The 22,835-nt window shown below is 34.7% G+C and overlaps 1 protein-coding gene across 4 annotated transcripts in view; it reads left to right on the top strand.

The window, feature by feature from the left end:
* The window catches only part of VPS13C (vacuolar protein sorting 13 homolog C), a 96,580-nt gene that overhangs the window by 28,507 nt on the left and 45,238 nt on the right, over nt 1-22,835 (top strand). For all 4 annotated transcript variants that reach the window (XR_012634492.1, XR_012634491.1, XM_074917496.1 and 1 more), the window contains 28 exons: nt 423-615; nt 764-878; nt 1,210-1,346; nt 2,051-2,177; nt 2,830-2,947; nt 3,297-3,426; nt 3,796-3,874; nt 4,868-5,007; nt 5,586-5,739; nt 6,169-6,245; nt 6,401-6,460; nt 6,962-7,115; nt 8,459-8,575; nt 9,889-9,992; nt 10,271-10,438; nt 11,237-11,541; nt 11,854-12,001; nt 12,837-12,945; nt 13,385-13,518; nt 15,489-15,645; nt 16,361-16,440; nt 17,284-17,343; nt 18,511-18,676; nt 19,693-19,809; nt 20,342-20,445; nt 20,843-21,010; nt 21,447-21,751; nt 22,138-22,282. Coding sequence is in view for 2 of the 4 variants with exons in the window: in XM_074917496.1 (XP_074773597.1) it covers nt 423-615; nt 764-878; nt 1,210-1,346; nt 2,051-2,177; nt 2,830-2,947; nt 3,297-3,426; nt 3,796-3,874; nt 4,868-5,007; nt 5,586-5,739; nt 6,169-6,245; nt 6,401-6,460; nt 6,962-7,115; nt 8,459-8,575; nt 9,889-9,992; nt 10,271-10,438; nt 11,237-11,541; nt 11,854-12,001; nt 12,837-12,945; nt 13,385-13,518; nt 15,489-15,645; nt 16,361-16,440; nt 17,284-17,343; nt 18,511-18,676; nt 19,693-19,809; nt 20,342-20,445; nt 20,843-21,010; nt 21,447-21,751; nt 22,138-22,282 (3,871 nt within the window). In the remaining 2 variants the exon portion in view is untranslated. The remainder of the gene's footprint in view (nt 1-422; nt 616-763; nt 879-1,209; nt 1,347-2,050; nt 2,178-2,829; nt 2,948-3,296; nt 3,427-3,795; nt 3,875-4,867; nt 5,008-5,585; nt 5,740-6,168; nt 6,246-6,400; nt 6,461-6,961; nt 7,116-8,458; nt 8,576-9,888; nt 9,993-10,270; nt 10,439-11,236; nt 11,542-11,853; nt 12,002-12,836; nt 12,946-13,384; nt 13,519-15,488; nt 15,646-16,360; nt 16,441-17,283; nt 17,344-18,510; nt 18,677-19,692; nt 19,810-20,341; nt 20,446-20,842; nt 21,011-21,446; nt 21,752-22,137; nt 22,283-22,835) is intronic.

The raw sequence follows: 22,835 nt of genomic DNA, 5'->3' as shown, positions 1-22,835 counted from the left end.
TTAACACTATTGTCAGGGAAGCTGTCAGTAAAGAATACCCATTTACACCAAAACAAGTCTGTCACTGAATTTGAAATCATGATGCAATAGTTAATGTTCCTACTTTTTCAGCTGTAGTATAAATATTCTGCCTTTCTTTTTTCTTGCAGCTGATTCTCTTAATAAACATGAGCTGAAAGTTATATTCAGTCCACCTTGCAGATAACAGAAGGGAAAAATACCACCCCTGTGTTGCTGTCAACAACTTGCCTCCTATTTATTTTTCCAGTTTATTAATGTAACAATTTCTTAACCATGTGGTATATTAGTCCTGTGAAGTTAGTCATGTTTGGCTTTATTAAAGGCTTTCTTATCTGCTTGTCTTTCCTAGATGGAACTGTGTTCTGTATTCTAATTAAGTGTATTTAACTATTCATCTTTAGGGTTGAAGCAAAGCTTGAAAACTGGTATGTTACAGGTCTGAGGCAAGAAAACATTGTACCATCTCTTGTGGCCTCCATAGGGGATAGCAAGTCTTCTCTACTTAAGATAGAGTTTAATGTTAACCCAGAGGATAGTACTGCTGACCAGAGTCTTACTATTGAATCACAGCCTGTGGAAATAAAATACGATGCAGTGAGTAGTAACCAAAACTGTTACCTCTTTCCTTGATTCTCCTTTCTCTGCTGTTATTCTCTTTGCTCTGTGAAGATCTGTTTTTGAGTTTTCACTGAGTGACTTCTGTGTATATTGATAATTTTTGTATGTCTTTTTTTTTTTAAAGAGAACAATAAATGCAATGGTAGAATTCTTTCAGACAAGTAAGGGAATGGATCTGGAAAGATTAACATCAGCCACATTAATGAAGCTGGAAGAAATCAAGGAAAGAACTGCTACAGGTAAGATAATAATAAATCTCATCTGAAATGAACCCTTGAATGGCTTCAAAAGTTTCAATATGATTTTCTAAATACTTTGTTTATGTTTTGATTTCGGGCCAGATAGTACGATGGGATTTTTCCCTTCAGTTTTTAACTGGGAGGATTAGTGGGTGTTTTGTGGGAAGAAGCATTGCGTTTAGTGAGAAATCAGTTGAATGTTACAAAAGTAAGTCTTTACTCAAAAAGTGCTGTCCTTCAGATAGATAGTGTCTCTTTTTATGTTCACTGGCACAAGTGTTTCACTTGTAAATAGCATTTCAATTTTAATGTCCCTTCCTTTTTATTTAAGGTTTAGTTCATATTATTGAAATGCGGAAGGTCCTTGACTTGAAGATTAATCTGAAACCTTCCTACCTTGTGGTTCCACAGACGGGTTTCTATGATGAAAAATCAGATTTGCTGATTTTGGACTTTGGTACATTTCAGGTATATAAATGACTTCTATGATCTCAGAGGAAGAAAATATTCTTTTCTCTTAACATAGCTGTCACCTGAACATAGCTGTCATCTTGTCTTTGGAAGGCAAAGATAATCATGTGTGTAAATGTGTTTTAACAATATATTTCTTAACAAATAAATGTGGGTCAGCAATTTGATCAATGTTCAGAGCTGTTAAGTTGTCTTTGACATAGTTGTACTAGTTAATCTCCCCAGGAAACATTTTAATTTTGTAATCATGATTGTAATAGTTTATTATTTAATATCTTTAATTTCTTCAGCAAAGCACATGAACTTTTGTTGCCTTTTTTGTAAAACGATAGCTTTTTATTAATAAGAGAATATAATTTTTCTCATGCAGTTTTGAAAGTTGATTCCCTTGTTCCTGTAAAATTGAAAGATTACTATAATTTAACTTGATTTGAGCTGACTGATTAAATATTTTAGTTACTCCAGCAGTAAACCTGTAAATCAATAAGAAAAATTCTTTTTGCATAAATTAAGTGGATTGATGGAAGTAACAACAAAAAAATCTGTCAAAAATAAGTAAAGTGTGAAATGAATTAAGATCTCTTCTCTGTAGGACTCCAGATGTCAATCATAAACTCCTATGAATAGTCTTTTTCATGTTCACTAGAACTAATAACGTGTATGTAAGTTAGACAACTCTATCTTGTCCTTTATGTGTTTAGCTGAACAGCATAAATCAAGGGAGTAGTCAAGCTTCTACCTTTTCATCTTTAGAGGAGATTATGGACAAAGCTTATGACAAGTTTGATGTGGAAATAAAAAATGTGCAACTTCTTTTTGGAAGAACAGGTAACAAAGCAACATAGCTGCTGTTTATTCAAAAGATTGATGAAGGCTACCTACCTGTAATGAATAAATATGTTTTTTAAGGAAAAAAGGCAAACCAAAATTAGTAGTTAACTAAAAGATAGCTATAGATTATGCTACAGGTTTTGTATCAAACTGTGAAAAAAATTTTTAGTTTCTCTTCAAACAGCTACTTGGTTTTTGTTTGGAGTTGTATATCATCTCTTTACTTTGATGGTAGCAAGCCACATAAATACAGAGACATACTATGTTTTCCATTATTTGGGGGAAAATACAGCTAAAAATGTCCCTAATACTTGATTTGGACTTAAGTTTGTGCAGTCAACAGAATGCTAGGTTACTGTTTTATATTTTATCTATATATATATATCTATTGATTTTCTTTTTTTAGGGTTCTATATTAAGATACACCTTTTAGTGTAGAATGGGCTTAATGCTGCTAAGCCAATATAGTGTTAAGAGCTACTGAAAATGGATTCAAAAGTTCTTAAAATACCCAAATTGTTCTAGGTTTCTCTAGTTTGTGAGTGGGTTCTTTATCCTTTCCTAGTAATGTCATTTGATTACTTTAATGATACCTTAAAGCAATTAGCAAGCCATGTTTTTTCATCTAAAATTTACTGAACATTTGCAGGTGAAGACTGGAAGAAGGCTCGTTTTCAACATCCATCAACTTTGCACATATTACAGCCTATGGATATTCATGTACAGTTGGCAAAATCAATGGTGGAAAGAGATACCAGAATGGCAAAGTAATATATTAATCTTGAAAGGACTTTTTAAAATTACGGTATACTTACAGAAAAGAAAACTGCTTTCCCCAAAGGTTCAGTTACACTTTATAATTTGAAGGTATTAAGAAATGGAATTAGCTTACTACTTTTTACAAAACCTTTTTTGGCTAGTAGTTCCCTGGTCACCTTCACTGGTTACTAACTATACTGTTTAAACTAAGTCCAAGACCTGTTTTTAATACAGAATCGCTAACATTACTGTGATGTGATCTTTGTATATCTACATAGATATTGGTAGGATTTAAATCAAGAATTGGTTTGTGGTTTTTTTTCCTCTTGGAGTTTAATAACATTTTTTTAAAAAAAGGTTTAAAGTGTCAGGAGAACTTCCTTTGGTGCATGTCAGACTCTCTGACCAGAAAATCAAGGCAATTTTTGATCTGATTGATAGCATTCCATTGCCTCAGAAGCCATCTGTGTCAATTCCAAGCACAAAGGTAAGCTGACTATAACTAGGAAATAAAATTTAAAAAAGACATCACTGATATGATCATTTGAAATGTGCATTAATGCTAATGTCTGTGGTCTTGTTCACTTGAAATAAGAGGTTTGTTGCCAAGCTAAGTTAGGCAAAATGTCTTCATTTGCCATCAGAACATGCTGGGCTTATTGAAACAAGGGTGGCTTAGTCTTTGTCATTGTCTGCTGGTTTCAGTATAAACATTGTCAAAACTGACCTTTTGAAGTAATATGGGGGAGGCAAGATGAAGCATACATCATGAGTAGAAAATATGACCGAACATAAGAAGTTATACAAACTTTAAAATACTGATTTTTTTTTTTTCCTTTTTTTTCCCCCCTTCTAGGCACCAGCTATTCCCACAATTCCTGTTGTTAGTAAAGGGTTACTTAATACACCCCATTTGTTAGCAGAAATAGTGTCAGGTAAGAAGCTACAGATATGCCTTTGTAAAAGTTAGAAGGCCATAACTTATGGAATAGCTAACATTTTCAGGCCACTATTGATCTTAAAACATGTTATAAGGACAGTAGAGATGAGTATGGTTAATCATCTCTAACTTCATGCATAAGAAGATTCTTTTAAGATGCTGGTGTTACCTCAGAATAATAAATTTTTTTTTAAAAGCAAAAAGCCCCTTTTTTTGGGATTAATATTATGCACAAACAACCTCTTCAAATGTAAGCTATTAATAGCAATTGTATTAGGATCTCATTAGCAAATGAATTGAATTACTGAGATGTCATGAGACATCATTTTAGTAGAGTATTGAGGAACCTCAATTTTTTAATTTCAAGCCTCAATTTACTTAATTCCAAAACTGGATGTAGCCAAATACTAATCTGCAGCTGCTACCACTTCAGGACACATACTTTTTTTGTGTGCCCACCCTGAAGTGAGTAGCATGTCTGAAGGATGTGTACACTTGCATATTAAGAATGTGACAAAAGCAGACTGTTACAAATGTTACATGTGTACTGTCTTGAGTGTGGTGTATTAGCAAAGCTGTCCTTTTTCTGAAAATGCAGAACTAGAATCACAAATGGCAAATTACTATACTGACATTGTGGATTTGAGCATTTACTGCTGTGGCTGTTCCAGAGAAGAAATTTCCTGTAGTAGAACCTGTGAGACTTGATTCCTGGAGCTTACTTTATAACTGGTTTTCCTTATATGTGTTCTTGAATGTCTAATGATACAGTTAAACTCCAGTGCTTTCCTTAATAAGGTTTTTATTTTTGTCACTTTTTGTCCAGTGGGTAAGAAAGCACTATAGATGTAGAAAGTATGTTTTGTCAGATTAGGTTTAAACTGCTCATACAGTTTAAAATCCCGTTGGAATGGGAAAGAGAGGGTGGGATATTTACCTCTGTTTCTGGAAGAAGTTTACTAAGGAGGAAGTCACTTCTCTTTTGTAGACTCTGAAGAAGAATATTTTGATTTTGAGGAAAGTTCTGAATCAACTGACAGATTGCTAAAGAAAGGAGAAGAAATAAGAAATAAGGAGCCTGCTAAAGAGGAACTGACAGATCTTCAGTTGAAGTTTGAAATTAAAGAGGTATGTGTCCCTAATTATATTTTTACTTTCTACATAAAGAGTATTTTAAAATAAATATTCTGTTTTCAGTGTTCTCCAGATTTAGTGGATGCAAAAACATAGTCACCAAACAAAAAAATACGTATGTATATGTATACATATTTCTGTGTATGAGTTATGTATAGAAGGTATGCAAATGAATTATTTTTATATATATGGTATGTATATAAATAAAACATATGCATACTTCATCTGTGTATATGTATTAAAAATACCAGTAAAAAAGCCCCTGAGCGGAATATTTTTGGTAGAAATTAATAGTACCAAGTCATAATTTGGGGGTGGGAAATTTGCACTGTAAGAACAAAGCAAATACTCAGACAGGTCACTTGCAAAGAGCAGATCCCAAATTATTTGATATTTATATCTCTCACCATCAAGCAATCACATTTTTTTCTATTTTTGTACTTTAATTAAAAAATATACTTCCAGTAAATCAGGCAGGGCTTTAATTTTGTGCTTTTTTTCATTGTTGGTTTGAACGCTTAGAATACTACATGTGAAAAGACTGTATAACTGTGTATTTCTTGCTCATGCAGGTTTTAGTAGAACTCACCAAGCAAAAGAAAACTGAGGAAACGGTACTTGTATTTGATGTAATGCATCTTGGGACAGAAGCTACTGTCAGAACCTATAATTTAGCAGCTGTATCTTATTTAAAGAAAATAAGCTTGGATTATTATGAAACTGGAGGTAATAAGCAATAGAAGAGAAGTATACTAACGTGTGTCTGTGTGTGTGTATGTATAGCAGTTAGTCTGAAACTGTGGCTCTCCTGTCTTATGCTCACTGAAATCCACATGTTCGAGTTTTCCAGTTACAATACTTACTGTGCAAATGTCCATTGGCAGTGCTTGTCCCATAGGTACAGTTGATAAGCTCTGGACTCCCACCATAATTAGATAAATTACATTAAATAAATTGCTTAGTGCTCAGTCTTTGGATGAAGAACAGGTACAGTCTTGCCATTTTGGATATAAAGTGATTCATATTTGGTGGCACAATGTATTTTAACAAATAGTATTGCAAGTTAATCCCTGTATTTGAGGCAAAAATTCTTTGGTTTTCTGAAATGATGGAAATGACCCTAATTCTTGGTTTATTTTGTGTGGTATGATACAGGTAAAAAAGCACCTGTTCATCTAATTAGTTCCTCAGATAAACCTGGCTTAGACCTTCTGAAGGTGGAATATACCAAGGTAATGCACAAAGCTTTTAATGTTTATTTTAAAGCACTTCTATATGTTATAAATTCTTAAACCTGCTCTTCAGAGCTAGTGGATTGTTTTGTATCTTCTGAAGAACACAGTGAATGGTTGGAATTAATATTAACTTTCATCTGAATCATTTTCAGGCTGACAGAAATGGGCCACACTTTCAGACAATTTTTGACAACACTGAACAGATGATTCAAGTGAGTGCTAGCAGATTTTATTGCTTATTTTCTTTTGATTTACTTGTTTAGAAATGTAGAATCAATAAGGGGATTTTGACTTTTCTGGTATATTTGTTTGTTTGACAGAGCATATAGCTTGAGAAGACTGGTTTAGGTTAGGCTACCTTACTCCAGGTGTACCTCTTACTTATCGAAGTTTTCCACTTAAGGAAGTTTTCCACAATGGGTTTTTCACTCATTTAATACTTCTAAATTAATTTGGTATCACTTTATTTTTGTACTGGCGAGGTTATAGTAACACAGCTACAGCTCTAGGGTGGTTGTTAGGTTTTCTTATTTTTCTACACTTAACACTTCTCTGCTTTACAGAAAACTTTTTGCCTTTATGATTTGTTCCTGGTAACACATGTACCTTTTCTGTTTCTAAGAAGCTGCTATATTGCATTGGGTGCTTTTGCACCTCAGTCCAACTCTTACACTTGTTATTTTTTGTCACATGGAGTCTCATGTTTTCAACAGGTAGCTTTTTCATCATTGAATCTTCTACTGCATACAGAGGCCCTTATGTCTGCTGTCACGTTTCTAACAGCTGTTAGTCTATCAGGCAGTGAAGGTAGAGGAGTCACACAAACTAAAGACGAAAAGCAAGAAGATGATGCTAGGTTGAAGAAAGGTACAGTTGTGTTTATCAAAATAAAATGATGGTTCTGAAAGTATGTGTTGCATGCTGGCAAAACGATCAAATCCAGAGAAACCTGGTTAACTTTGTAGTGTGGGGTGGAGATCAAAGCTCGTGTGACTGTGGCTCCCCAGGCTGGGGGAATGATTTTAGAAAATCAATAAATGAATCAATTGTTATGATCATAAATGGTGTCTTCAGGTGAGCTTTCTATTCTTGTGTTTGTTGCCATTTCACAAAGAGACTTGAATTTGAGTGAATAAGATTTCTGCGAGCTTGGAGGCCTCAAACTGGGAGCATGATCTTAGTGTTCATGGTGAAATAAAGGAGATAACATACCATAATCAAAGTACCATTTATTGATCTAGATAATTTAAATGCACTTTCAAGCTAGTAATAGAGTCCTTTGCTAGCCTACTGAAAGTCTTGCTGTTCCTGTAGCACTGAAACAAAAATTGAATTTATATCAAAATAGGCTCAGAGGGGAGCAGCTGCACTGTCTTTAATACTAAATGCAAAATTCAAGCATCAAGTAAGCTGGAAATGAGATGTCTAATGAAGAATGTTCAGAATTTAGAATTTATAATTCTGAACGGCCTGGGTTTGAATCTGCAGGCTGAAGAAGAAGTTGCTGCTGTGTAGAGTTCAACAAAGCCCATAAATATTAGAGTTCTTGGAGTAACACTTCATTACTCTTGGTTAGTGAAGGTGCAGAGTGTCAGTGATGGCTTCTGGTCTTCCCTCATAGACCACTTATGTGTGACTTCACCTTTTTCTCCCTAGCCTTAACACTTGCTCTTTAAAACCTGGGTGCTGGTTGCCTGAAATAGGCTTCCAACTTTTGCCATTTTTTATAAACTTGAAGTTTAAGAGAAAACTTCCTACATTAGGATCTTGGAAAAGCAAATATTAGATAACCTTTACAAAACACTACTGAGAACCTATTGAGGTATTGACTTAATATTAAAAAGTATACTGTGCAGTTTATTTCCTCTTAACTCATCAATTACCCTTCATTTTTAAAAGTAAATTTGTTCCAATAAAGAGTCATCTCTAGATGGGAGTAGTATCAGACGTAGAATTGCAAGCAAGTGCTGACATGTTTTATCTTTATCAGAGATAAATAATCCCTTCAGAGGAAGACTTGCTGCTTGTAACATCCCATAGGATGTTACAGACTTAATCATGGTAGTGGTGATGAAACTTTAGGAAAGAAAACTAAGTCATCTGAATGCCAAAAAAACTCTAGAACAGAACAACCCTCAAATACTCTTAGGAATTTAAGTGAAAACATGAATTGTATGTACCTTGAAAACATCCCCTTCTCTCATTTTTAGTGGCTAGGCCTTCCAGGGATAAGGATGTCTTCAACTTCAAGCTTTTTGCCAAGCTGGATGCCTTCTGTTTAAATATTTGTGATGAAAAAAAGAACATTGCAGAGATCAGGATACAAGGTATTAACTTCTGTGTTAGTAGTAACTGATCTAGTAGTTTAGTCTCAAAGTAGCTGCTAATAATTGGACTAAAAGATATTTAAGGTGTAAATTCTTAGCACCTGAGGTTTTTTTCCTAATTGTTACCTCTATAAACATGTCTTGTGGTATTGGTTTTAAAGACAGTCTCCTAGTGTTTCATTTTGTTTTGGCTTCCAGCTAGAAAAGCATGGTATTTTTCAGCTAAATATGTTTATGGTTTGAAGGAGTTTGATTATGGGTGGATTTTCATATTGTTTGGATATTTATCTTCTATACCTGAATTATTTAGGGTAAAAGACCCCTTAAAACTTACTTGGTTTCAAACTCTTAGGGTTTGTTTGGGTTTCTTGTCTTGGTTTTGTTTTCTTGATTAATTCTTACCCCTCAGAGGGGCTATTAATAATTCTGAGAGAGGCAGGAGGAAGTTTCACTTCCAGGTTTGGCTATATCTGCCATCCTGATAGCTGCCAAAACTCTCTTTTGGCACAAATATTTAAGAAGGTATGGTATACAAGTAATATAGTTCATAAAAAGTCTCTTGCCTGTGTCCATCTCTAAATCATATGATGTATTCACACAAGATTTTGTATGCAAAAGTGTTGTATTCAAGTACAGTATAGTAATATATTTTTTGATAAAAAATCTCAGTAAACTAACTCGATAGCTTGGCTATTAAGAGATGGATTGTTGTTTGAATATTTTTCTATGAATAATAGCTCATTTCTAGAAATGATTGTTATTGAGTCAGTATCTATGTTAGAAATTTTGCGGTCTTGTTTTGTTCAGAGCTGTTGTATGGTCACGTTCTCAAAGCTGAATAACAGACAGCATTGTGTATGGACTTGGGTTTGGACTCTAGACAATATACTTACCTTCTGAGTCTGAAAAGCAAAAAATGCCTATTTCCAGAACTTACAATACTTTTTTCATTTTAAAGAAGTTATGGTAGTTGGAGATTTACTTCTTTATATTTTGAGTTGGACACAGGGGAGACTAAAATGCCTTGAATTGAATACAGCTTTTATTTACAGTCCTTTCAGAAAGGGATGTGGTGATTGACTTATTTTGTTTGGAAGCAGAAGAGAATCAAATGTGTTTAGGTATTTTTTGTGTTTTTTTTTTTTTTAAATCTTTGTTGAATTTAGCAAAGTATTAACAAAATAATTGTTTGTTGCAATGTGTAATTTCTGTAGTTTTTTTCACCTCCCCTACTAGTGTCAGGTGTCCCCACCCTGAAAACGAGTGTCACCTTTGTTGTGCAATACTACTGTTTCTCTCTTTATACTTTACAGGTCTTGATTCATCGCTTCTCCTTCAGCCAAGTCACACTGTATTCTTTGCCCGACTTAAAGACATAGTTGTCACAGATGTTGATTCAAGGACCCTTCATAAAAAAGTACTCAACTACAAGATTTTAAGTTTTATTTGATTCTTGGTTAGTTTTGTGTGCATAAAAGTGAAATGTAATACGTATTCTCTTCTTTTAAAAGTTAATTTATCATGAATACCTCTTTTCAAGTAAGATACATGGTAAAGTATAGTTTTCATAATAGAAAAATAGATGTCCAAAACTTGTACTTCTGATAGGTTGATGGTACATTTAGTTCTTTTTTTGTGTTAAGTACCTTTTTAGAAGCTGCTGATGGCTGGTAGGTACTGTTTCTCTCTTTCTAGGCTGTTTCTATAGTAGGAGATGAAGTGTTCAGTTTCAATCTGACATTAGACCCATATGCTACTGAGGGAGAAGCCTACACTGACATGTCAAAAGTGGATGGTACCGTATCTTTGAAAGTGGGCTGCATTCAAATAGTATACCTTCACAAATTTCTCATGTCTCTTCTGGTAAGTCTTTTTGTCCTTGTATGTTTCTGCTGCATTCTCAAACTAGTCATCTTTGTGCTCTCAGTACGTAACTTAAGCTTCCAAAAGAGAAATGATAAGCTTAATTTTTTGTGTGTACTATTAAAAAACTTTGATAAGTAAACTTTCACTGGTTTGAATTTCACAAAACATAACACAGTGCAGGTGGATCACTTCCCACCCTCTGCTTTGGAAATAGAGAAAAGCTTGGTGCTATTAAGGGATTTTTGGGATTTTGTTTTTGCTGCCATTTCACCCTGGCAAAAACATGAGTTTACTGCAAACGTATCTGAGCTAACATTAGTGGCAAGACTTTCTGCAAGGTTAGATGCTACGAGGCTTGCAAATTAATCATGGTAAATATTTGTACCTTTGTCAAGTATCCCAATGTTGGCTTTTTCAGTAAAGCATTAGTGGGCTTTCTGTCATTCAGTACTGGCTTTAATAGGAATTAGTGTTCACTGGGGGCAAAGAGGGACTTTAAAAATAATATGTCCTCAAAACCCAAGGAGGTAAAGAAATCTTGTAGCTACTGATGGAAGAGAGAGTAGAGATGGGTTTAAAATGAACGGATTGTACTGGTTAGTATGTTTTTGACCCTCTATTAGAGATCATGGCAGAAGGCACTCAGTTGTCTTTTCCCAGGGAAGATTTAACACAGTAGGCAGTGTAATTGGTGGTTGATGTTGGTTGTGGCTGATGTTGCAAAATGAGAGAGTAATTTAGATTAAAAAAACTGTTTACCAACATTTCTCCTTTCTCTTCAACTGCTTATTCTAGACCTTCCTCAACAACTTCCAGACGGCTAAGGAGGCACTGAGTGCTGCTACAGTCCAAGCTGCAGAAAAGGCTGCTACCAGTGTAAAAGACCTGGCTCAGAGAAGTTTTCGACTTGCAATGGACATTCACTTGAAAGCACCAGTTATAGTCATTCCTCAGTCCTCAGTCTCCCCCAATGCTATAGTAATGGATCTTGGCTTGATTAAGGTTCAGAACCAGTTTAGCTTGGTGTCTCCAGAAGGCAGTTTGCTCCCTCCAATCATTGACAAAATGGATGTGCAGCTTACAAAGCTGCAACTGTCTAGGTAAAGTGCACTTTACTAAGTAATGCCTGAGCTAATTGGTAATATTAATACTCTATAGGATATTAATCTACTTGCTTAGAAACCATGGTTGGTGTTAGTGTCAAATATTTGGTGTTAAATTTACTAACCTGTTATCTTAAGGGAAAATAAATCAGTCATGAAATAAGATACTGTTCTGCTTGGGAAACCATTTAAGCCTAAAGTGATATTACATTTCAGATTTTAAGATGTCATTTTGAACATGTAATACATGATTTAACTTCTAACTTCCCCACCATGTGTTTTGTTTTGTTTTTTTCCCTTTGCTTTAAGGACCACTATGGAGACAGGTTTGTCGCATCCAGACATTCAGATACTTCACCCTATTAACTTAAGCCTGTCTGTGAAACGAAATCTATCTGCAGCTTGGTTTCACAAATTACCGGTATTGGAGATCACGGGGTACTTGGATACAATGAATGTAAGTCTTGTGAAAAGAACGTGGTGAAAATCTTACGTAATGTAAGACTAATCTTTAAGTTATTTCTGGACACAAAGGTGCAACAAGCTTCAAATTTTTAGTAGTTGTGGAGTGAGCTTCAGAGATGTCAACAGGATTTAACTTACCTGTGTGAATGTAGAGGTTTGAAAGTGTCATATAAAATACCTGAAGTGCCATGTACATTTATTAAACTGAGAGAAACAAAAGAGAAAACTGAAAGTGCTGTCAAGCAGTCTTGTTGATTCCTTGCCATAAGGCAGGACCAACTTGAACAAAATGTTTTTGTGACCTGCTCTCTGAGCCAGTCTTTTTCTTTTTCTCAGTGCTTTTTTTTTTCTTTTTTAAATTGAGTCTTCTTGAGAGAATTTAAATTTATGCAAATGTTTGCCTTGATAACTCCAGCTTTATAACTTTCTATCTTGAATCTTCTAACCTGAATGACCTTAAGATAGTTGGGTTTTGTGGCATTTTCTATGCTGTGAAAGAAAATACTAGGTACATCTTGGATGAAACTGGAATTAAAATATGAAGTAGCATGTCATTTACAGAGAAGGTTTAAAAGCATATATATGCTAAATAAAGGCTGCAATATATAGTGATGCAATTTAGAAGTCATAACATTCTTTAATCTCATAATCCTTTAACAACAAACAGTTAAAAGAATTGTGTTAAGGGACTATGCTGCTGACAAAATACCTGTAAATAAGCACTTCTCTTGCCAAGAAACATTGTTCTGCTTCTGCTTTGCTAGCTAGTGATAAGTTTAAAGAACAATGTGGTTTTTTCCTGAGAACTGTGATCTGCAATTTTGTAGGTGGTGTTAAGTCAAGAGGATTTGAGTGTGTTTCTCAAAGTGTTGACAGAAAACCTGGGTGAAGCAGAGGAAAAACAAACTCATGCAAAATCGGTACTGCAAAAGGAAGGTCAGAGATGGAATTTGTTTGTCGTGAATATTAAGTCTGTTAGCTTTCAGAAATAATGAAAAGCATTTACTATCTGGAAAGCAAGCTTAGATCTAAGAGTATGATGTGTAAGTGATAAACTCTTTTTAAATTTGCAAGGACAGGATTCATACTTCAATACTTAAAAAAGTGGAAACAGTACAAGACAAAAATTTGGTAATAGCATTAGCTAAATTGCACATAACTAGCAAGGTATTGAGATGTCAGAGTCATCTTGTTGCCAGAACATGTTTCTGTTTCCCTTGTCTGCTCTGAAGTTAAAGGCTCTGCTTGTGGAAATGTTGCTAGCTTAATGAAGGTGAATGTAGGTCATCTAAATGAATAAAAGAATTGAATATGTTTCTTGAGCTAAAGAAATGGTGGCAATTTCAAAAGTTAACTAATTTATTGAATGCTTCAGGTAAAACGAAAGAAATGGAGAAATCTGTTTTGACGCAGGATAAGAGTGTTCCAGAAGGAATGCTGTCTGAAAAGAAGAAAAAAACATTAAATGACGATGTAATCAACATGCTACTTAATTTTGAAATCAAAGAGGTGTGTATTCATCTGTAAAACTGATTGTTAATGAATCCAGTACTCGAGTCTGTTTCTTAGCAGTAGTGGGCTATAAAGTCCATTTGTTTAAAGAAGATGGTATGTACCAACAAAAAGGAAACAAAAAACCCCAGAACCTGTGTTCTTCAGCTGTTTCTTTAGCTATTTTCTTTTTTCCATGTTATGTTAGATTGTATTTATAAAATATTTAACATGCACGGTACATCTAACAGGGAAAACCAGACTTGTTTTAGGTGTTCCTCACTCACTTAGCCTTAATCCTTCATAATGCTGCATATGAGTCTCTTAGTAACAAATACCTATCTTTTCACTTAGAGGTATTAGGATTGAGGGTAGGTACTGGGAAAATGCATGAACAATCAGTCTACAAAGATATCTTTTCATAAGAAATCATCCAAGCATGTTTTTTCTCTGAAGATGTCTGTGATATTTAAATATGAAGAGCTCAGCAAGGCCTTTCATTTTTTTCAAGAGTCAGACTAAGTGGCATAGGTACGCAGGTTACTTTTAAGTAACTGTCAGTTCCTTTGGTTGTTTTTTGGGGGTTTTTTTTGTGTAAATTTTTTTTCACCAAATCTCTGTGGATGTTTTTATCCAATATGAAATCTGGGCTCCTATTTTTTAGACAGGAAAAAAACTACCTTCAAACCCAAAACTGTTCTATTGCTGAAAGAGAGTTGCATTCAAAGACTAGAAACATCCTCCTATCCCCAGCCACCAGGGAAAAATATTCTGTGTGAGTGATATGAAATCATATAAGAAAACTTAGGTTTTGTCCCACAGCTGAAGTGTAGACAAGTAGTAAGCTGATACCATCCCAGGTTTGGGGTTTTCTCAGTTTTTGCAGAATTACAGTTGCAATTGGGTGATGAGGTACCTGTCAACACAGCATGTAGTTGCCCAACGCATATCACTAGTACCTTTGGCAGCTTCTAAATTTCAGATTGGCTGTGAAGAATTTTTTTAATGGTAGAACTGACCCTATTGTATGCTAGTCTGTAGTGTTTCATGTTGTCATGAAATAATATCTTACAAACAATTCTGTCTCGTTTAATATGGTTTTACACACACTTCACATGGAAATTTTTACTAAGGTAGTGTCCGCATTGTCTGTGGTCTGTATATGTTGGCCAATTAATGACAAAATGCTAAATTTGTTCGTGCACAAAGAGTATGCCACACAATGATGCGGACAATGTATTGACAACTGTGAATTCTTAAAATTGCTTATGTGGTAATGTGGTAAATTTTTACATTGAGGCACTATTATAGTTCTCAAGAATGGAAGATAATTTCCTTATGAAATAATTGCATTTATAGTAGCATTGTTCATTAATAACTATATCTAGTTCTTCTACTTGAATTTTCAGCTACATTTAGAAACAAAAGTTTCTTTCTCATTTTTTAACATACTAATTAGTGTAAGGCTTAAAATCTTCTATAAATGAAGAATTGTAATGTTGAAACACTTCTGTGTCCTTAATTATTTGTATAGCATCATTCAAATATTGATTCACATTGCTATCTGTTCTCTACTGTCCTTCCTTCCAGACCAGTATGATTTGTAGTAACTGGGTTTTTGATATTCAAACTCTTTATGTAGGACTGTATAGTGTCTGATTATAAAACTAAAATGTAGCTTGACAAGCTAAAGATATACTGCTAGGGAACAAAATTAAAACCTAGCCAAATTAATAGCCTTGGGATTTTTGTTTTGTTGTTGAAGGAGTTAAGTGATTGGTTGTTTGGCCAAGGGGAACAGAGTGGGGAGGCAGGGGGAAATCTTTAATGAACTGGTGGTGTAAGTTCTCTTTGTTAAAAGGAAAAATGTCTAGGTTAATACTGCTTTTGAAGCTTAGCTGAGGGGATAATGCCCAGTTATAACTGCATGCCATAATATCTGGACAGCCTTACTGAAATAGTCAACTTATTTCCCTTTCATATTCAAGGTTGTGATAACCTTGATGAAGCAGGTTCAGAAGGAGAGATATCCATTACATATTCTAAATGTGCTACAGCTTGGAACTGAAACCAAAATTAGAAATCATGAATTGACTGCAGCAGCATATCTGAAAAAAATTATTATGAGATGCATTGAAATAACTGGTAAGTCTTCTAGAAAACTGGTGTGTGGTCAGTACAGTGTGTGCAATAAGCTTTTGTAGCAAGGGGGTAGCATGGTCAAAAATAACAATAATGAGCGGGGGGAAAAAAGGGCGGGAGCTTATATGCCAAATTCACTTAATGGTGCTGTCCTATGTAACTGAAATTCAATTAATTTAACTGATACCAAGTCTTACTCCTGTTGCTAGAGTTAGCTTGAGTTAAATTATTTGAGTTAGTTGCATACATTAGGAAGGACTGGTGATTCTTGGGAAGTATTCTATCCGTTCAGAGTGTTTTCATGAGCTTTGAGCTTTATGACCAGTTCTGGCACTGGAAATCCAGCATGCTTCCTTGAATGGTCAGGTAACAAGTCAAGGTGATACTGAAGTAATAACTGAGGTAGCCATGTATTCAAAGTCAATAGTGTGCTTTTGAATATAAAAACCTAAAGATAGGAATGCAGAACTAATTATAGGGATGAAAATAACCATCCAGTTTTGGATCTTCTTTCAGGACCAAGATAAGTTAATTTTGACTAGTTTAGTTGAAAAGAAAAAGTCACAATGCAGTGCTTAATCTGCAACTTCTTGGTGAATAGAGATGTTTACCTTCACTGTTTCAGCAATTAGTATATAATTGAGAATTAGCATGGAGGCATTCCATAGGTAAAGCTTGTGAGTGAAAATACTTTACAGTTTTATTTCTTTATTTGCAGACTCAAAAGGAGATCCTCTTTGCATTATTAATTCTTCAAGTGAGACAGATGAACATCTTCTGAAAATGGAATACATTAAGGTTTCAGAACCTTTTAACTAAGATTATATGGGGAGTAAATGAAGGCTTCCATACTTAGCCTGTGCTAGATTTCTTTTTTTTTTTCTGGCTTGTTTTAAAACCTGTAGGATTTGTATCTAAAACTTTATCTAGGTCTTCTCCCAAGTACCTGTTTTTCAATTAACCATTTCACTTCACTCTCCTGCTTTCATACAGTTTTTGATTTATAAGTCAACATAATTACTGCAATCACTGGTGAAGCCAAATGTTTGCATTCTTATCTGTGAACAATATAGACGAGTACCTTTGTGAAGTTTAATTGGTGAGTCTTTGCATACCTAAGTGATAGGTGGCGCTCTACAGGTGGTAAAAGTAGTGTTTGAGGAGTGATATATTAGCTAGAGTTCTTGAGCTTTTGTTTTTTTAAAAAAAAAGCACCTTTCAAAAACTGCACGAATACTTGGGAATCTGATAGGTTGTAGAGCCAGTGGGCCACTCATACCCTTATCTGTAATGACATAATTTTTGTAGAGAAAAACAAGACTTTGTTCTGACAAAGTACTAAGCATAAATTGATCTAGTTTAAATAGATCCTAGGTAAAAAAATTTTTTAACTGGCCAGTTGAACTTCCACAAAATATGTACTATAAAATGCCACTGAGCAGAGCACTGCGAGTAGCCCATTCTGTATGCTTTGATCTTGTGATTTATTTAGAGAACTTATTTCTTCAGGCTTCATCACTTCCCTTTGTTTTCTTTTGCAATGGGAGTAATCCTTCTGTGTGGTAAATTCCATTAATTCAGTTAATGAATTTGGTTAGTCAGTAGAGACTGACTGTGTGCTTTTTATTTTTCTTCCTTTAGGCTGATGTTGATGGACCAGATTTTGTTACTACTTATGGAAGCACCAAACAAAATATCAATGTAAGTACTGCATGTATTTAATTTTTTTAAGCTTCTCAAATAGTAACAGCCAGGTAAACATGTTAGTTGCCCACTTTTTCTCTTCTCATTGAAGAGAAAAAAACCCCCAACCAACCAAAACAAAAACCAAAATCCTGACTTGCTCATCATGAAAGCTTACTGCTTTATATTTAACTATTTCAAAGAAAAATCCAGGAAGAAAAAAGACCTTCTTCTTTTACAGAAGTATTTAGTGTATAATTTTTTTAACTAGAAGCTGTATGTTTTTAGCTAGTTAGAAATATGTCCTTATAGATTTTAACTGAGGCCTGTAGGATGTGTGTTATTTCTGGAATGATACATTTAGCAGCATGTGAAATGAAGATCTTACGCTTCAGAACTTGAAGGTTCAAAACAGTGAAATTGAGATGTGAGGTGAAATGTCAAGCGTTCTCAGAGGTCTTGTGTTCAATCAGTCCTTTTTTTACTTCTCCTGAAAGCAACTATTCATGTGTAGTTTTCTATGGCTTCAGTGACTTCTGTAGTAAGCAGGTCATTTTGCTTTGAAATGTTCCCCTTAAAGTAGCTGTGATGGGTGGAGCTTGCTTCTTGACAGCCATACGTGGAATTTGAAGTGGCTGGACTACTTTAGAGTCAAGAAAGCTGACATCCCTTAATGTATCAGTAAAATCAGCATTTAACAAGAATTGCTTTGGGCTAGGAAAGGTTGGCTAGCTCATGCTAGGTTTCACCAAGTAATATTGGCTAGAGTCGTTGCTACTCATGTACTTTCTATTCTGATTGCAAATTTTGAATCTTGTTGTTTTGTTGTGTCATAACTTCTACAGTATCTCTATACATGGTTCTGAAGACGTCAGCCAAAGTGCTTAATAGTCCACAATGAAAGGCAGCAGAATTAAGAGAGCTTACCGAAAAAGCATAACCACATGAAGCATCAATTTTTAGATTGGCACAGTTCCTCTGTAGCTGTGCTAAGCTTCCTTTCCATAGCTCCTTCATCTGTTCTGGAGCTTATGTGGTGTTAAGTTGAAGGAGGTGGAAGGGTGAGATACTTGTGAAATTGAGCAAGATGTGTTTTTCTCAATTCTATGACAGTAACTCTGAGTTGTTATACGATAGATGGCTACTAAATAACAATGTTACTTTGTCTCCTTGCCCTCATTTTAGGTCATCTTTTCATGTTTGGATATAGTACTTCACACAGAGGCTTTGCTTTCCATCATGAGTTTTCTCACATTCAGTGTTCCATCAGGTGGTCTTCCCAGTACTGATAAAGCATCAGACCACAAGCCCCAAATAAAAGAACAAGAAAAAGGAAGTGCTCTTAGACCAGGTAATGTGCTTTTAGAAAGGCCATACTTTTGTTGCTTAACAGCATCTAGTCTTTGTTTTCAAAGGGTACTATTTCAGGTGACAGCATTGTAGTCTATATGGTGGAAAAACAAGGCACACACAACTGCACTGGGGAGAAAATAGCCTCATTTTAAGAAGAGCCATAGACTTTCGGTGTTGCTTATTTCTACGAATTTTCTTTACTCAGTATAACTTTTTTCTAGGTAGTGGTCTGACTTTTATTATAAAAGTCAAATAAATGATGTTGCAGTGAACAGTACCAAAACCTTTCCAAAGCATCAGTGTCACAACTTTTTTGCTTTCCAATCCAAAGACTCTGAAGTGCTTACATTGCTGAAAATCAACATTCTTTAGCCCTGGGGAAGCAAAGAGAAATTCTGAAGTGTGTTGTGCTTATTTTAATAATTGGTATCTGTAACCTTGAAATAGTGTGAGTTCTTGTATGGAAGCTCCTTAAGAATGTTTCGTCAGGTCTTGTGCGGCTGATTTCTGTGTTTGTAGTGTTGTTTGGGGAAATTTAAAGTTTTTTTAATCCTAAATCTATCGGGACTGAATTTACAGTGGATGGCTGTTACATTTTGTATTCAGCAGGCACCTTCAATTCTACTGCAGAAACTTTTTTCACTGAATATACCTGAATTGGTATTGCTACTCTATATGGAAAGGAACATTTCTCATGTGAGATAGTGTTTCAAATAATGAAATGTATTCGGCATACTGTTGTGTGAAAACGAGATATTAATGTGGAAAAAAACCCATCATCTTGATTGCTGCTTGCCTGTGTTAGTGACTTCTTGTGCCAGAAGAAAACGCTGTTAATAAAAGACTTATTTCACATTTTTACTAAAAATTAGCAGTAAGTTTTAGGGAATAGCTGCAGGTTGCATTTTGAATAGTTCATATATGTACAAATACAATCTGACAAGTAATTAACACTTGTTCTAAAAAATTGATTTATAATGAAGTTTTTGTGTGTTGCTTGTGTATCCTATCCAGTGTCTAGTAATGCAGTCCATGATGATATCTGTGAATTAAAACTCATGGCAAAGCTAAATGCATTCAGTATTACAGTGTGTGATCAGACCTGTGGAATTGCAGACATTAGAATACAAGGTAAGGGGGTTTGGTTTAAATGTTGGATTAGTTGATTGTAGCATGAAATTTGTTATTCCTCTCCATTCAGTTCTGAAAGGCTACTGTGTGTACTGTAGATGTCTCTTAACATATATTTGAATACATTTTGATTGCGGTTAGATATTTTAATAGCCAAAATGCCTGCGAGGGAAGAAAATGTTTGACTTAAAAATTGATTGCTTGCTTTTTCCAAATGATGCAAAACTAAGAAAAATGAAGGTACTATGTTATAAATAACACAAGCTTCCATTTTTTTTAATAGCTAGATCCTAGATAGTGTTGGAATTTATTATTCTAGTCTTAGAGTCAATTTATGTTGGCAAATTTGTCATGTGTAATAAGGTCATGGCTTCTGTCTTGCACTTAGTGTTGGTTGTTACACAGTAGAATTCTGGGTTCTAAACTATTCTTATTCTTTATAATCAGTAATAAATAATGCTTCTTTTTTAGAAAGTGTTTACTTAATAAATGCACTTCAACAAATTGCTATCTTCCTTTTGTCTCAAATCAGGAATGGATGCATCAGTAGCTATGAAACCTAAAAAGATTAAAGTGTTCTTCAGACTTGAGGACATTGTAATTACAAATGTTGATCCAAAAACGGTCCATAAAAAGGTGATGTGTTCTGCAAATTGTAAACAAAAGAAAGACCTTGTTCTTTAAGTTATTTAATCATAGCACTGTAGTTGAATTGTTATAATACTAAGTAAGATATAATATACTGAACATTAACCCAAATCTTATTGGTTAATTTCCTTCGTCTCAGGGAAGCAAAACATTCTTCCTTTCAATACTTAGTTCTTTTTAATCATGTTTGTATTGATGTGTTTAATTCTGAGTAGCATGGGTTGAGTATAAAATGAACTATGGAAAACCAAGTGAGAAGATATCCAAGTATTTCTGATAAGTTGAAGTTCTTTTTGTGGAAATATTTCTTGTTTGATAACTTAAGCAGTAATTCTATTGCAGGTTGCTGCCTGGGATTATTAACTATATGGACTTAATCTTCTAGGCTGTCTCCATAATGGGAGATGAAGTGTTTAGATTTCACATGTCACTTTATCCAGATGCCACTGCAGGGGAAGCCTATGCTGATATGTCAAGGGTGGATGGTAAAATGTCTCTGAAAGTGGGCTGCATCCAAATAATTTACCTACATAAATTCTTCATATCTCTCTTGGTAAGATGCTAGTTTCAGTTCTTCTCTTGATATTCAAAAGTTTTTCATAAAATAAAGTTTAATCAGCCCTTTGTGACCTGTACCTTACGGTGAGCTGATGTACGTGCATACAGAGGTATTTTGCTGAAGAAGTGTCACTTAAGTTGTACTGCTTTATAGAAGAATGATGACTAAGGAGAAAGATGACAAAGCAAGTAATGAATTGAGTTGATGGCTTCAATAATATCTTAAAAATTAAATAGGCAAGCAATGTCTTAGCTTGTGCATGATTTTAACCTTTTTCTCTTTTGAAACTTGCTTGGTTGAATTAGAATTTTCTTATTTCTGCTAAACTGTACTGTTTTTCTTAAACTTACATTTTGCCTGGAGCTTGCTCTTTTTGCGAGGCTTATTTGCTCTGATAGAACTCTAACTTTTTTTCACTACCTATCAATAGAATTTCCTAAACAATTTCCAAACGGCACAAGAAGCAGTGACTGCAGTCACTGTCCAGGCGGCAGAAATGGCTGCTTCCAGCATGAAAGACTTTGCTAAAAAGAGCTTCCGCCTCTTAATGGATGTCAACTTGAAAGCTCCAGTTATAGTTGTTCCTGAATCTTCAACTTCATATAATGCTTTGGTAGCTGATCTTGGCTTAATCAGAATTCAGAATGAATTTAAGCTGGTGTCTTCAGATGAATCTTCTCTTCCACCAGTCATTGACAACATGGATGTGCAGCTAACTCATTTGAAATTATCAAGGTATACATGGAGTTTTCTTCTGAGTTGAAATGTGTTTGTAAAGAAAACGGGTCCATGTTCCATATGCAGCGTTGTTCTGTTATTTAAAGATGATAGGCCATGAAATCATGCTAAAACAGTAAACTCCCCCTGCCCCCCAACTAAGTTTAGGTGTGCTTTTAGATAGGGACATATGTTCACAGTCTGTAAAACTTTGTGGAAAGAAAGGAATGATAGGACAGTACTTGAGTTCATCTTAAGTGCATACCTGGTCGTAAGTGCATGGAAGCACACATTATTATTAATTTAAAAATAAGTATACCCATAATTCTGCTAGAGTACTGTGATACTATTTGGGTTTCTGCAACTAAGTATTTTTCCTCTGCTGCTTCCACTGTCTTTTGTAGATGTGTTATGTGCACAGATTCTCAACCAGATTCTGAAATTCTGCATCCTGTGAGTTTGACTTTACTGGTCCAGAGAAATTTAGCAGCAACTTGGTATCATAAAACCCCAACAATTGGTATTAAAGGAGACCTAAAACCAATGCAGGTAATATTATGGCAAATCAGAGCTACATCAAAAGTTACATATATTCCTAGAATAGCACTTAACCTAGTTAAGAAGCTTGTAGACTCGTTGCAGTTTGTATTCTATACAAAATGTTAAAAGACTTCCACTTTGACTGTCCAATGTATAGATCTGTTAAAGTTTTGATACCATATCCTGAATAGTTTAGGTATATCCGCATACAAATGGAATAAAACTTATCTTTATTTTTTGGAGCTGTCTTTGACTCAACAGTCAGTAAAGTCATTGAAGTTATCTATTGATTTAGTATTTAAAATCTAGATTTAAGATTTTAAATTGTTTAATCTGTAATATTCAGGTTATTTGAGTGTTCAGTAGATTTATTAGAAATCAAAAGGGTCGGTATGGATCTCTAAATATACAACAGTTCAAAATTATATCTTTGCAAAGGGAGGGCTTTACTTTGTTTTCCTATGTTAACCATATGGATTTAAGTCTGTGAATACTGACTAGGCGGGACTTTTAGTTGTTCACAAGTCCTATTTCATTCCTGTATCTGTGCTGTGGCCAAATG

The sequence above is a fragment of the Athene noctua genome, chromosome 13, assembly GCF_965140245.1.
Source record: "Athene noctua chromosome 13, bAthNoc1.hap1.1, whole genome shotgun sequence".
Classification (NCBI taxonomy): domain Eukaryota; kingdom Metazoa; phylum Chordata; class Aves; order Strigiformes; family Strigidae; genus Athene; species Athene noctua.
Note: the sequence above shows the minus strand (reverse complement) of the source record. Positions and strands in the feature narration are given on the sequence as shown.